We start from the raw sequence: 13994 nt of genomic DNA, 5'->3' as shown, positions 1-13994 counted from the left end.
GTACTAAACGGGCTTTCTTTGGTTAGTGTCAGATGACGTTGAGTGAGGCGATGTGTTTTGCAGCTTGAGAAAAAAAAACCTTAACAGAAGACTCTAGGAACGCTTTGTCATGTTCCACACTCCCCCCTGTGTGTGCGGGACAGCTATCATTCCTCAGAGGTCCACAGTTTGACGCTCTGTCCTCCTCTCTTGCTTGAAGAGTAACCGGATGCTGTTGTTTTGAAATTAGCAGCTCGCTGCTGTCTCGCGCTCGCTCACCACCAACACGCTCGCGCTTCTTGTCCTGTCGAGCTCGTGTCCCCCTGATTTCCTTACACCTTTGAGTTCTTGTGACCATGGCTGTTAATAAAACCTACATTAGTATCGGCTACGCCTCGTTCGGGATGCTGATGGGGTTTTCTGCTTTCCTGACGTGGAACATCGTGTTCAAGCAGCCGTGGACTGGAGCCATGGGAGGGCTGTCAGGTAAAGTAAACAATATGGTATCTATCTGTCACAGCTGCATTTAATGTGTGTGTGTGTGTGTGTGTGTGTGTGTGTGTGTGTGTGTGTGTGTGTGTGTGTGAGAGAGAGATAAAGGACGTGTACCCTACGTGCTGGCATTCAAAAGTTTGACTCTACACCCGTGACCTCTTTAGACTTCAGTCAGACAGAGTCAGTTCAAACTAGTTTTTAAAGGACCAAAACACTAACTCAACAACAGTGTTAACCAATCACTGATTCAGTGAAACATCCTGCTGTGTTCAAGGGGTCATTTTTGACCCAACATGACCCCCAGAATAAATTGTTGTTAGGGTTAATTATAGCATTAGAGGGGGAAAAGGCACCTTTACCTTATAAACACTAAAACACACATTCTAACCCTCCTGTTATGTTTATTTCTCTGGAACAGCAATAATGTTCCTGTGTTAATTTGACCCAGGGCATATTCAATTATCCAAAAGTGTCAGAACCCCCCCCAGAAAAAGGGGTCATTTTTGACCCAACATGACCCCCAGAATAAATTGTTGTTAGGGTTTATTATAGCATTAGAGGGGGAAAAGACACCTTGACCATTTAAATCAAGGCAAGGCACATTTCATACACAAGGGCAACTCAATGTGCTTTACATTAAAAGATTAAAAGCATTGGAAACATTCAGACAGGCATAAAAGGTCATAATTAAAATGACAAATATAATAAAATAGAAAAGAAAATTAGAAATATATTAAAAATAAAATGAGGTTAAAGTGAGTTAAAATGAGCTAAGATAGGAAGGCAGTGTTAAATAAAAAAGTCTTAGTCTCTGATTTAAAAGAGGTGAGAGTTGGAGCAGACCTGCAGCTTTCAGGGAGTGTGTTCCAGATATGTGGTGCATAATGACTAAACGCTGCTTCACCATGTTTCCTTCTGACTCTAGGGACTGAAAGCAGACCAGTACCTGATGACCTCAGAGGTCCAGGTGGTTCATAAAGTAGCAGCAGATCAGCCTAAACCATTCAGTGCTTTATAAACCATCAGCAGGATTTTAAAGTCTATTCTCTGACAGACAGGAAGCCAGTGTAGAGATCTAAGAACTGGAGTGATGTGGTCTACTTTTTTGGTCCTCGAGCAGCAGCATTCTGTATGAGCTGCAGCCGTCTGATGGACTTTTTAGGGAGTCCTGTAAAGACCCCGTTACAGTAGTCTAGTCTGTAAAGATAAATGCATGGATGAGTTTTTCTGCATCCTGCTGAGACATGAGTCCTTTAACCCTTGATATATTCATTGATTATATTGATTCAGTGAAACATCCTGCTGTGTTCAAGGGTTAATTTTTGACCCAACATGACCCCCAGAATAAAATGTTGTTAGGGTTAATTATAGCATTAGAGGGGGAAAAGACACCTTTACCTTATAAACACTTAAAACATGTATTCTAACCCTCCTGTTATCTTTGTTTCTCTTGAACAGCAATAATGTTCCTGTGTTAATTTGACCCAGGGCATATTCAATCATCCCAAAAAATCCCAATACACATTGATTTTAAATCTAATTTTTAACTCCATTACTGACCATTTAAATCAAGATTTAGTCCATTGGTGTTCTTTAATTCTCACAGATCATGGTTCAATGAGGATAACTCACTCATTTCTCATTCAAATTCATGTTAAAACTTTTTTTAATGTACATTGGAAAGCCCTAAATATAAATACAGATATAAATATAAAATAAAAAATAGAGGATAGAATATAAAAAAAGAAGTGGAGCAACGCTGTCCATTTTTATTTATAGTCTATGGTTCAAACTAGTTTTTAAAGGACCAAAAACACTAACTCAACAACAGTGTTAACCAATCACTGATTCAGTGAAACATCCTGCTGTGTTCAAGGGGTCATTTTTGACCCAACATGACCCCCAGAATAAATTGTTGTTAGGGTTAATTAAAGCATTAGAGGGGGAAAAGACACCTTTACCTTATAAACACTAAAAACACACATTCTAACCCTCCTGTTATGTTTGTTTCTCTGGAACAGCAATAATGTTCCTGTGTTAATTTGACCCAGGGCATATTCAATTATCCAAAATGTCAGAACCCCCAAAAAATCACAATACACATTTTTTTTTAAATCTAATTTTTAACTCCATTACTGACCATTTAAATCAAGGCAAGGCACATTTCATACTCAAGGGCAACTCAATGTGCTTTACATTAAAACATTAAAAGCATTGGAGACATTCAGACAAGCATAAAAGAACACAATTAAAATGACTAATATAATAAAACAGAAAAGAGAATTAGAAATGTATTAAAAATGACATTAAAATTTTAATTTAAAGTGAGTTAAAATGAGCTAAGATAGGAAGGCAGTGTTAAATAAAAAAAGTCTTAGTCTTTGATTTAAAAGAGGTGAGAGTTGGAGCAGACCTGCAGCTTTCAGGGAGTGTGTTCCAGATATGTGGTGCATAATGACTAAACGCTGCTTCACCATGTTTAGTTCTGACTCTAGGGACTGAAAGCAGACCAGTACCTGAGGACCTCAGAGGTCCAGGTGGTTCATAAAGTAGTAGCAGATCAGCCTAAACCATTCAGTGCTTTATAAACCATCAGCAGGATTTTAAAGTCTATTCTCTGACAGACAGGAAGCCAGTGTAGAGATCTAAGAACTGGAGTGATGTGGTCTACTGTTTTGGTCCTCGAGCAGCAGCATTCTGTATGAGCTGCAGGCGTCTGATGGACTTTTTAGGGAGTCCTGTAAAGACCCCGTTACAGTAGTCTAGTCTGTAAAGATAAATGCATGGATGAGTTTTTCTGCATCCTGCTGAGACATCAGTCCTTTAATCCTTGATATATTCTTTGATTACATTGATTCAGTGAAACATCCTGCTGTGTTCAAGGGTTCATTTTTGACCCAACATGACCCCCAGAATAAAATGTTGTTAGGGTTAATTATAGCATTAGAGGGGGAAAAGACACCTTTACCTTATAAACACTTAAAACATTCATTCTAACCCTCCTGTTATGTTTGTTTCTCTGGAACAGCAATAATGTTCCTGTGTTAATTTGACCCAATTATCCGAAAGTGTCAGAACTCCCAAAAAATCACAATACACATTTTTTTAAATCTAATTTTTAACTCCATTACTGACTATTTAAATCAAGATTTAGTCCATTGGTGTTCTTTAATTCTCATAGATCATGGTTCAATCAATCAACCTTTATTTGTATAGCGCCAAATCACAACAAACGTTATCTCAAGACGCTTTTACAAACATAGGAGGTCTAGACCACTCTATGTCAAATTATGAACAGAGACCCAACTTCAAGACAGGGTAAGACTCAGTCTGACCCCACCTTAATCCATCATGAGCATTGCACATCGCAGTATTTAGCTAGTTACAGTGGTGAGGAAAAACTTCCTTTAACAGGCAGAAACCTCCAGCAGGACCAGACTCATGTTAGACAGCCATCATGCCTCGACCGAGTTGGGTCTGGAAAGACAGATAGAGGGGAGTAAGAGAGAGAGGTGATAGTGATGAGACGAGTCGTAGACGCTGAAGTCCAGTACGTCCGTATCAGCTGGAGTCCAGATCGTCTGCAGCAGGAGGATGTCTACGGCAGCTCAGAGGAATCTACGAGACAAGGGAGCTCAGGGACTCCAGAAAGGTCTATGGTTAGTAACTTTAATGGGACAGGCAGAGTTAAAATAAGTGATGAGGGGGTTGGGGGGAAGGGGGTGAGCTAGGATCCCAGTGTGTCAGTGCGCCAGTTCCCCCGGCAGTCTAGGCCTATAGCAGCATAACAAAAGCTGGTCCAAGCCTGATCCAGCTCTAACTATAAGCTTTGTCAAAAAGGAAAGTTTGAAGCCTACTCTTAAAAGTGGAGAGGGTGTCTGCCTCCCGGACCCTGACTGGTAGATGATTCCAAAGGAGAGGGGCCTGATAACTGAAGGTTCTACCTCCCATACTACTTTTAGAGATTTTAGGTACAACTAGCAAGCCTGCATGTTGGGAGCGTAGAGTTCTAGAGGGGTAATAGGGCACTATGAGCTCTTTAAGATACGAGGGTGTCTGATTTTTAAGGGCTTTGTAGGTTAAAAGAAGGATTTTAAATTCTATTCTAGATTTTATTGGGAGTCAGTGAAGAGAAGGTAACACTGGAGAAATGTGCTCCCTCTTCCTAGTTCTAGTCAATACTCGAGCTGCAGCGTTTTGAACTAGCTGAAGAATCTTTAGAGACTTATTGGGGCAGCCTGATAAGAGGGAGTTACAGTAATCTAACCTGGAGGTAACAAATGCATGGACTAGTTTTTCTGCGTCGCTCTGAGATAGGAAGTGTCTAATTTTAGAAATATTGCGCAAGTGAAAATAGGCTGACCTTGAGATTTGTTGAATTTGGGAGTTGAAGGATAAATCTTGATCAAATAGGACTCCTAGATTCCTAGCCGAGGTGCTGGATGCCAGACTGATGCCGTCTAAGGTACTTATATTATTAGAAAAGGTCTCTCTGAGGTGTTTGGGGCCAAAAACAATCACTTAAATTAAGAAAAAGATCTCAGCCCCGACCCCAAACCCACCCCACAATCCTAAGGTTAACAATACAATATGCAACAAAAGTAATAAAAACAATTAAAAAAAATCTGAATAATTTGCTGAACAAACTGAGGAAACGCTCTCATGTTATCTTAATGAGGAAACACTGGAGGTAAAATAAGATGTTAAAACTCAAAACAGGAAATTAAAATCACCAAAGTAAAATACATTTCTAAGATAATAAAAGACTAAAATATTAAACCATTAAAAGAAAATAAGATGCGAGACTTCAAATAAATAAATAAGTAAATAAATAAATAAATAAAGTAGAATAAAAGTGACTAAATTTGAAATAAATAAATAGATAAAACTGTTCAGAATAAAAATAAAACTTGTTTAAAAGCCAGACTAAAAAGGTCGGTCTTGAGTTTGCCCAGACTAGGACAAAGTTGGTTCTGTGAAGACTAACAGTAGAAACAGTATTCTGTGGCTGATGCCACAAAACAACTTTACAACATGTTAGAAAAAACAAGATCATACAGAAATATCATAATAATCATTACCTGATCGCAGGCTAGTGCATTGGGCAAGTCACTTCAGGCTTTAAAGGTAAACTAACACAATTTAAAAGGAATTTAAAAGTGCTTCTGTTTTATTTTACTTGCTAATGAGTCATTTGAGAATAACATAAATTGTACTTTCATTTCTGTCATTTGGTTAATCATTTAATCTCTCTGCAAGCTGACTCTTCCTAAAAATGAATACAAAGCAAAGCAGACACAAAACGCACACAGGAAAAAGAAGGACTCTGATATGTAGTGCATGTTGCTGTGATAATAAGTTATCCAACCTTCAGATGTTACCCATTAAATGTGATTTAGTCCTGCAAAGAAAGGGAAGGGTTGCTTTATGCACAGTTATGCAATACGGTATGCTAAGTGTTGTTACCTTGGAGGAGACCTTTGAGCCGTTTGAAACTTGCTGATTCATAAACTCTGCACTTGCATGTCCTCATTATATACAGTAATCAATGTTATTGGTTGTTGAACACATAATACCAAAGGTTGAACTATACCCTGAAAAAGAAAAGTGGTCATAAAGTAGCTTTGTAATCATTTTTACAGGATGAAGAAGAGGACCTGGATACCTGACGTTGACTGCATTCACTGACAAACTGGCACCATTATATAAAAGTACTGGGATTGAAGAAATCCCTTAGGTCTTCTTCATGTTAGATAGTGGTTTCTACCTTTCCAAAAAAATACAAGCAATGTTAATGTTAAGAGTCACATATCATGCAAACTTGACTTTTTAATGGTTCTCTACCTGAAATATGTGTCCCTGTCTACAAACCCCCCGAGAATGAAAAGAATCCATTCTGCCCCTGTTCTGATTTCTCCACCTTTCTGTAAATGTGTGCTGAAACCAGCCGTTTCAGTTTTCAGTGTTTTTCATACGTCACAACGCCATCCAGTCTGTAACAGGAAGTCAGAGCTCGGAGCTTGTTCAGCCCATAGACTGTATAAAATACAACTCAACCCCTCCTCCGTTTTTCATTACCTGCACACATGTGTGCTAACAAGGAGCTTAGGAGGGAGGCATGCTAGTTGTAGGCTGTCTTAATAAACACAGAGGTCAGTTTTACTCCCCACGTCTGCAGATTTGAAGATCTAGTGGAAGACTTTTATTTATCATGGATAAGTGCTAGCGCTAGTTAGCATAGCTACATAGCTACATGTTCGTCGCTGTGCACCAAGACACACGTCGACATGCTGATAAATAAAACACCAAGAAACACTAAATCTGTGACCAATGGTTCAGAAAGGTCCTGCTGCAGGCGCCTCTCCGTCAGGATCAGATTCTGGATCAGATTCAGAGGGTTGAAGTAACGCGGGTCTGTGAGCAGCCGTGTATATTCAGCCAACATGTAAACATTAAGATCAACGTGCTGGAGAGCCGAGGCACATCCACTTCCTGAGGGGGCGTGGTCAGAGGGAAAACAGACTGTTCTGAGGAGGACTGAAGAAGAGGGTTTTTCAGGCAGACCAAAATCTGATTTCAAAGTGTTTTTTTGAGCATAAACTTTAAAGACATGTTTTGGGGACCTCTTAGACCAATATATGTTGATGAAAAAAGCGTGATATGTCACCTTTAAAACAACTGAGGGAAATAATGACGTACAAGCAGGTTGTGGTGTTCCCTCTCCAGTATTGACAGAACAATGCAAACAAAACCAGCACAGGAAACACTGAAACTAAAAGTACTCCTTTTCTGCTCCTCTGTTAGCAGGTTAGACTCAGTCAGGGTTTTGGGTAGTTTGTGGAAAGTTGGTCTCACTGTCAGAAGTTGAAAAGTGTCAACATAGCAGCTGCAAAACAAGAAGGAACCATTTAAAAAGAAGTGTGATTCACTGACTCAGCAGTTTCCATCGTGCTGTGTCATGATGGGCCTGCCACTTCAGGTCATGGCCATCAACACTTAAAGGGATATTACAGTTTTTTTGAAGTGGGGTCGTATGAGTTACAGTACACTATTGCTCCTGTTAGCCACAATGAGTGCCGGTGAGCTCTTCCCCTTTAATGAGAAAATTCCCAGAGGACCGGCAGGTAAGCTAGGCTACAATTCTCTGCAGACGGGGCCTCCTATTTCATGTGATTTCACTAAAGTTGAGAAAATATGGTCCATGAACTCATCACGGTGCAAATGCATGAACCAGTAGAACAAATTGGAGCTCTTCAGTTTGCCGTCAGTCTTTGTTTTGGGACTATTTTCAGACGCACCTCACAGACCGGTGTTCTTCCGCTGCATGAGCACGGATACACGCCGATCAGCTGTTTGGATCAACAAGCACGTAGCAGGATCAAGTAGCGGTCTCGGTCTTTAGAGTGAATTAAACTCACTTTTCTGTACATTTAAAAGATGGGACGTACCTGTCTTTATCCCGGCTGTTCAAACAAGCAAACCTCCTGTAAGGCAGGGAACTCTGGATGATGAGTGATGCAGACTGGAGCCGTATGTGAGCCGCTGGTCTCCTCTGATTCAGAAAGGTCCTGAAGTATTGTTGTCACTAAGTCCCTCTCCTGACAGCAGAAGCTCTCTGGGTTCGTTGGCATGGGCTCACAGTTTACACACCGGCACCACCAGGTAACGTGGGATCTCTCCTGCTCACTCGTTAGCACAGAACTTTATCCCCTCTCTTCTTCTTCGTTGGTACGTTGGGTCTGCATCTGGAGTTCTTCCTCTGTAAACTCTGGTTCATAGAGGGATCCTCTTGTGTCCACAGTAAACGGCATGTCATCGTCGCTGTCAGAATCACTCATTTCTGCAGTTTTTGTTCCTAAAAGTGTTTACTGCTAAAAATGCTACGTGCTTGTTGATCCAAACAGCTGATCGGCGTGTATCCGTGCTCATGCAGCGGAAGAACACCGGTCTGCGAGGTGCGTCTGAAAATAGTGCCAAAACAAAACAAAGAGGGTTTCTGACGGCAAACTGAAGAGCTCCAATTTGTTCTACTGGTTCATGCATTTGCACCGTGATGAGTTCATGGAACATATTTTCTCAACTTTAGTGAAATTACATGAAATAGGAGGCCCCGTCTGCAGAGAATTGTAGCCTAGCTTACCTGCAGGTCCTCTGGGAATTTTCTCATTAAAGGGGAAGAGCTCACCGGCACTCATTGTGACTAACAGGAGCAATAGTGTACTGTAACTCATACGACCCCACTTCAACAAAACTGAAATATCCCTTTAAGTTTGCAAATCTGAAGCAGCTTCTTCTTATGAGTAAGTTGTCCTCCACATATGAGACATTCAAAGCCTTCTTGTTATAGATGTTAAGCAGAGAGTGTTTATGGATGCTTTTCCCTTTAAGTGCATTCAGAGAAACCTACTTAGCTTATGAATGCCTTATTTATGGATGTATCTTTCATTAGCTTATGCAAGGTGTGTTACATGGCACACATATGTTATTGTGCCTCTGATAAAGTACACAACTTAACTGAGTAAACATGCCACGCACATACTGTATCTCTGGGAGTCTGTACAGGAGCTTCCAGGACCGATCACAGGGAGACCCCCTTTCTCCTGATGGTTGTGTATTCTGCTAAGTGTACGTCCATAAGTCACTGTTTCCCACAATGCATCATTCTTTTAGTCCTGGAGCTTTTGTTTTCTTCCAGTGTCTCAGAATAGCTTCACAAGCTGTCATAACATCTATTGTGAAAACCGGAATCATTTTTGAAATCTACAGAGCGTTCAAGCTGTTTCTATAAATGCATAACAATGCCTCACTAACATGGTATTGACAAAGATGTAAAAGTTAGCTAGCTTTGATGTGGAAACAATCATTCTGTGCATCATCCCTTGGAAGTACATTTCTGAAAGCTAACATTTGGTTTATTTTTTACCCTCAGGTGTGCTGGCACTGTGGACTCTGATCACCCACACCATGTACCTGCAGGACTACTGGAGGACCTGGCTGAAAGGCCTCAAGTTCTTCCTCTTTATTGGGGTTTTCTTCTCTGTCGTGGCTGTGGTCGCCTTCATCACTTTTCTGTCTGTGGCCATCCACAACAAGGAGTGTAAGTTATTCTACAAGGCTGCCAAATCAAAGGCTTGTTCACAAAAAAGTTGGGATGCTGTGTAAAACATAGTAATAACAGAATGTGATGATTTAAAGTCGATACTCAAAACCTTTTAAAACAAGGGTTTACAAAGTGCTTTGACAGCATACATGGGAGCAAAGCATGAGAACCCAATCTCAAACAGTGACATAATCCAAACAATTTCAGAACGTAACAGCAGTGGGGTTCAGGGTCCCCTTTGCCATATTTTCCTCACGACTCGACTACTGTAACAGCCTCCTGTATGGTCTTCCCTCCTCCCATCTACAAAAACTACAATACGTACAGAACTCTGCTGCCCGGCTACTCACCCACTCCCGCTCCAGAGACCACATCACCCCTGTCCTTCAACAGCTCCACTGGCTCCCCGTAAAACAGCGCGTCCATTTCAAGATCCTGCTCACCACGTACAAATCCCTCAATAACCTGGCCCCCCCCATACCTCACTGACCTTCTCCAGTACTACCACCCCTCCCGCCGCCTCCGATCCTCTGACTCCAACCTCCTCACTCCCATTACTAAATCCAAGCACCGTACCTTGGGGGACCGGGCCTTTGCCATAGCCGCCCCCACCCTCTGGAACTCTCTCCCCCCACACATCCGTGCTTCTGACTCACTTCATTCATTTAAGAAACAGTTAAAAACTTACCTTTTAAAACAGGCATTCCCCACACATTCATTATTCCCTTGTCGTCTGCTTGTCTTATAAGTCTTTATTGTATTTATTTATTTATTGTCTCTCTTGTAAAGCGTCTTTGAGTTATTTAAAAGCGCTATATAAAACTTAGGTATTATTATTATTATTTTCATTTTCATGATGTGAAACCATAGACTGTATAAAATATGGACGTAGTATCCGTGACGTCACCCATCTGTTTCTGAAGCGCTGTTTTGAGGCCAATCGGCGGCGGCAGCCATATTGCTGCTGTCGAGCGAGTGAGACGTAAACAGGCAGAGTTTTACCCGAGGAGTCAACAGGATGCGTGTGCGCCACGTTACGGCTGCGCAGTGTGTTTGCTCCATCTGAGGGCTCGCGCTCTGGTCTATAGAACGCGTGTTGGGACAGTAGCGCAGCGCAGAGCAGGCAGGATCGGCTGGGTCCAGCATAGAGAGAACCACATACAAACAATATAGAGCCAGGTCTGTTTTTGAGGCAGTGCTGCCTGAGGGCCTGAGGATCCCAGCCATCTAGTATTGGGTTATTTTGCTCCTCCTTTGTTTACAGAGATTTCCCCAGATTAGTATTTTAATGATAATATGTACTAAAGATGATGAAATCCCTAAATTATTTTACATTTTTCACTGACAAACATCGTTCTCAAATTGTTGAACTATCTGCCTCAAGCTCTTCTCATCTTTTACCTCTGACTCAGCCTTACTGGAAAAGTCTAACCCGGTTAGTTAATAGATGTTCCTCTGGGTGGTTTTTGGTATTTCACAACTTTTCCAGCTATCAGCTGAATGTTATATTTCACTCAGTGTTCCATCAGTCCTCAGCAAAGTATTCAGAACTTTAGACACACACACACACACACACACACACACACACACACACACACACACACACACACACACACACACACACACACACACACACACACACACAAATGATCTAATTTGGAAGGTACCTCTGGAATTTTGTCTCCCCACCGCATCTCAGCTGGATTGTTTTTGTGTTTATCATGTGCTAATAACCTACGTTTCCCAGAATCCTATTTCTGGTTAAGTGAAGTGTTATTGCTTGCCCACTAAGTCTGCCCGAAATCTGGGTGTCATGATCGATGACCAGCTAACCTTCAAGGTTCATGTTGCCTCGATTGCTCGGTCCTGCCGTTTTTCCCTCTATAACATCAAGAGGATCAGACCCTACCTGACAGAACACGCAACACAGCTCCTGGTTCAGGCTCTTGTAATGTCACGCATTGACTACTGCAACTCTCTACTGGCAGGCCTCCCTGCATTCACAGTTAAACCTCTGCAGATGATCCAGAACGCAGCAGCAGCACGTCTGGTCTTCAATCAGCCTGAGACAGCTCATGTCACTCCCCTGCTCATTTCGCTACACTGGCTTCCAGTTGCAGCTCGCATCAGATACAAAACTCTAATCATGACTTACAAAGCAGGAACCAAAACCGCTCCAGTTTACCTGGAACCCCTCATTCAGGTCTACTGCCCTCCTCGCCCGCTACGCTCAGCCTCTGAAAAGCGCCTAGTGCTTCCAGCACACAAGGCCTCAAAATCAAAATCACTAGCTGGACTCTTCTCTTCTGTTGTTCCTAAATGGTGGAATGAATTGTCCAACTCCATTCGATCTGCAGAGTCCCTCTCTACTTTCAGAAGACAGCTAAAGACCCAGCTCTTTAGGAAGCACTATGCACTTAGCTAGACTGTTCTCCACTGTTGTCCCCAGTGGCAGATCATGTCTTCCAGCTACAGTTGACTCACACTGTCCTGCTCTACTCTGGGAATCTGTGTTCAGGTCTTGAGTGACCCAGCACTTGGTACTTTGGTCATTATTGTGGTGATGTTAATTGTTGATGATGATAATTGAAGGTCTTAAGTGGTTTGGTTGCTTCATTGTAGATGTTCCTTATTTACTTTTGTGCATTGCCTTTACACTGCTTGGCAGTACCTGCACCCAAATGGACTTGAAGCACTTTGTTCCTCTTACTGATCTTGTTTCCTCTTGTCTAGATCTTTGCTTGTGTTGTTCTTGTTCTTGTATGTACGTCGCTTTGGATAAAAGCGTCTGCTAAATGACATTCTAACATTGTAACAAATGCAACTTTTATTGCATTGTCATTCAAACACTTCAGTCTGTGGGGGGGGGGGGATTTCTATCCTAATTTTGGTTTGATTAGGCTAACATTTTTGACATACACAGAGGCTAAAATAAATGTAAAAAATCAGCTACTACTGCCAGCTTTGTGTTTCCATTTGCTATATCTTTGTCATGCTTATCCCTGAATATAAAGGTACTGAATAATAGTCTGTGTGTATCCCTCCCACAGCCCTCACCGACCCCACCAGCCTCTACCTGTCCTGTGTGTGGAGCTTCATGAGCCTCAAGTGGTCTTTCCTGCTCTCTCTGAGCGCTCACCGCTATCGCAAGGAGTTTGCAGATATCAGCATCCTCAGTGACTTTTAAGAACACATCAGTCCTGCATATTGTACGTACATGGACTCTGGGGTAACTTGCTGGGCTGGCTTCCCAGCAAGAAGTGATGATGGACATTTTAAGAGGAATCAAAGGAGATTTTAAAATACTTCATGTCGTGGATGAGCACCCTGGTCCTTGGCCAAACCTCTCCCAAACCTCACTTTTGTGTGTGTGCGTGTGTGTGTGTACGTATAGGGTTTGTTGATGACTGTGCCAACACACACAGTTCTGTTTTATATGACCCCTGTTTGATTTAATATTTACCTGCTTAGTCATGCATATGCAGTTTTCACATGACAAACAAAATCCTTATTAACCATGACTCAGTGAAGGGAACTCCTGCATTACAACACACTCCTCAGTGGTAATTATCAGCTGCAGTTTCATGTTGTGGCCACTGGAGGGTGCCATCGTCCAAACAGTGCAACATAACCATGCTTAGCTTTATGCTGAACATCCAAACTTACATCTACTTATTATATTCCTTCTACAGTTTCATGAAGTAGACCTTGTTACCACCCACGAGTTGCACAGGTGATCATGTGATGAAACCTGTGAATCACAGAGAGAGGTACCTATAGTCAAAAAACAGTATTTTATTGTCAGGGTGTAGCAGCTCACGTATGCTTTTCATGTGCCGCTCCAAAGCACCAGGTTCTTCACCATGAACGGGCATTTTAATAACACAATGAGTGATTTTTGTAAAGTTTTTTAATCTGTGTGACATAAAACACACAAGAGTTTGAAATTCATCTAGTAGTGATGCCACTAATGTGCATGCATGTTGCTTTATGTTATATTGTCCTCATATGGATCATTTATGACACTTGAGTTGTTGCTTATTGAGATTATTTAGCCAATTCACCTGTAAATGTACATTTCTGTTCATTATTATGTCAAAAATGAAGATGCAGCATTGTGTATTCACATGTATCACCTGATTGAATGAAGAGGAGTGTGTGTTTGTATAAGAGTGTCTGAGTATCACATTAATAAATATGTTTTTAAACATGTTCTGTGCAGCCGTGTGTTTCTGTAGAGCGATCAGAAGATAGAAAGTCAGGTGGTAATAACTTTCTTTATATCATTTTATTGTATTGAGTGTACAGGTCCAAATACATCAGAGCACCCTGTGATTCAAATAATTAGTCATCTTGATTCCAAAGAATACAAAATCAAATTAAAATAAAAACACAACAAACAAGCAAAAGACAAAAACAA

The 13994-nt window shown here is 41.4% G+C and overlaps 1 protein-coding gene across 1 annotated transcript; it reads left to right on the top strand.

Moving 5' to 3' along the window:
- LOC117821010 (heme transporter hrg1-A-like) lies at positions 1-13786 on the top strand. Its single transcript, XM_034695000.1, has 3 exons — positions 1-465; positions 9404-9571; positions 12625-13786. The coding sequence occupies exons 1-3, from the start codon at positions 336-338 to the stop codon at positions 12759-12761; spliced, it is 435 nt and encodes a 144-aa protein (XP_034550891.1). The 5' UTR covers positions 1-335; the 3' UTR covers positions 12762-13786.
- The last annotated feature ends 208 nt before the right edge of the window (positions 13787-13994 follow it).

Source organism: Notolabrus celidotus, chromosome 1 (assembly GCF_009762535.1).
Source record: "Notolabrus celidotus isolate fNotCel1 chromosome 1, fNotCel1.pri, whole genome shotgun sequence".
NCBI lineage: Eukaryota > Metazoa > Chordata > Actinopteri > Labriformes > Labridae > Notolabrus > Notolabrus celidotus.
Note: the sequence above shows the minus strand (reverse complement) of the source record. Positions and strands in the feature narration are given on the sequence as shown.

Excerpts from the sequence above, each read along its gene's own strand:
- LOC117821010 (XM_034695000.1), top strand. The coding sequence starts at position 336 with ATGGCTGTTAATAAAACCTACATTAGTATCGGCTACGCCTCGTTCGGG. Across the intron at positions 466-9,403 it reads AGCCATGGGAGGGCTGTCAG|GTGTGCTGGCACTGTGGACT; the intron begins GTAAAGTAAACA and ends TTTTACCCTCAG. Across the intron at positions 9,572-12,624 it reads GGCCATCCACAACAAGGAGT|CCCTCACCGACCCCACCAGC; the intron begins GTAAGTTATTCT and ends TCCCTCCCACAG.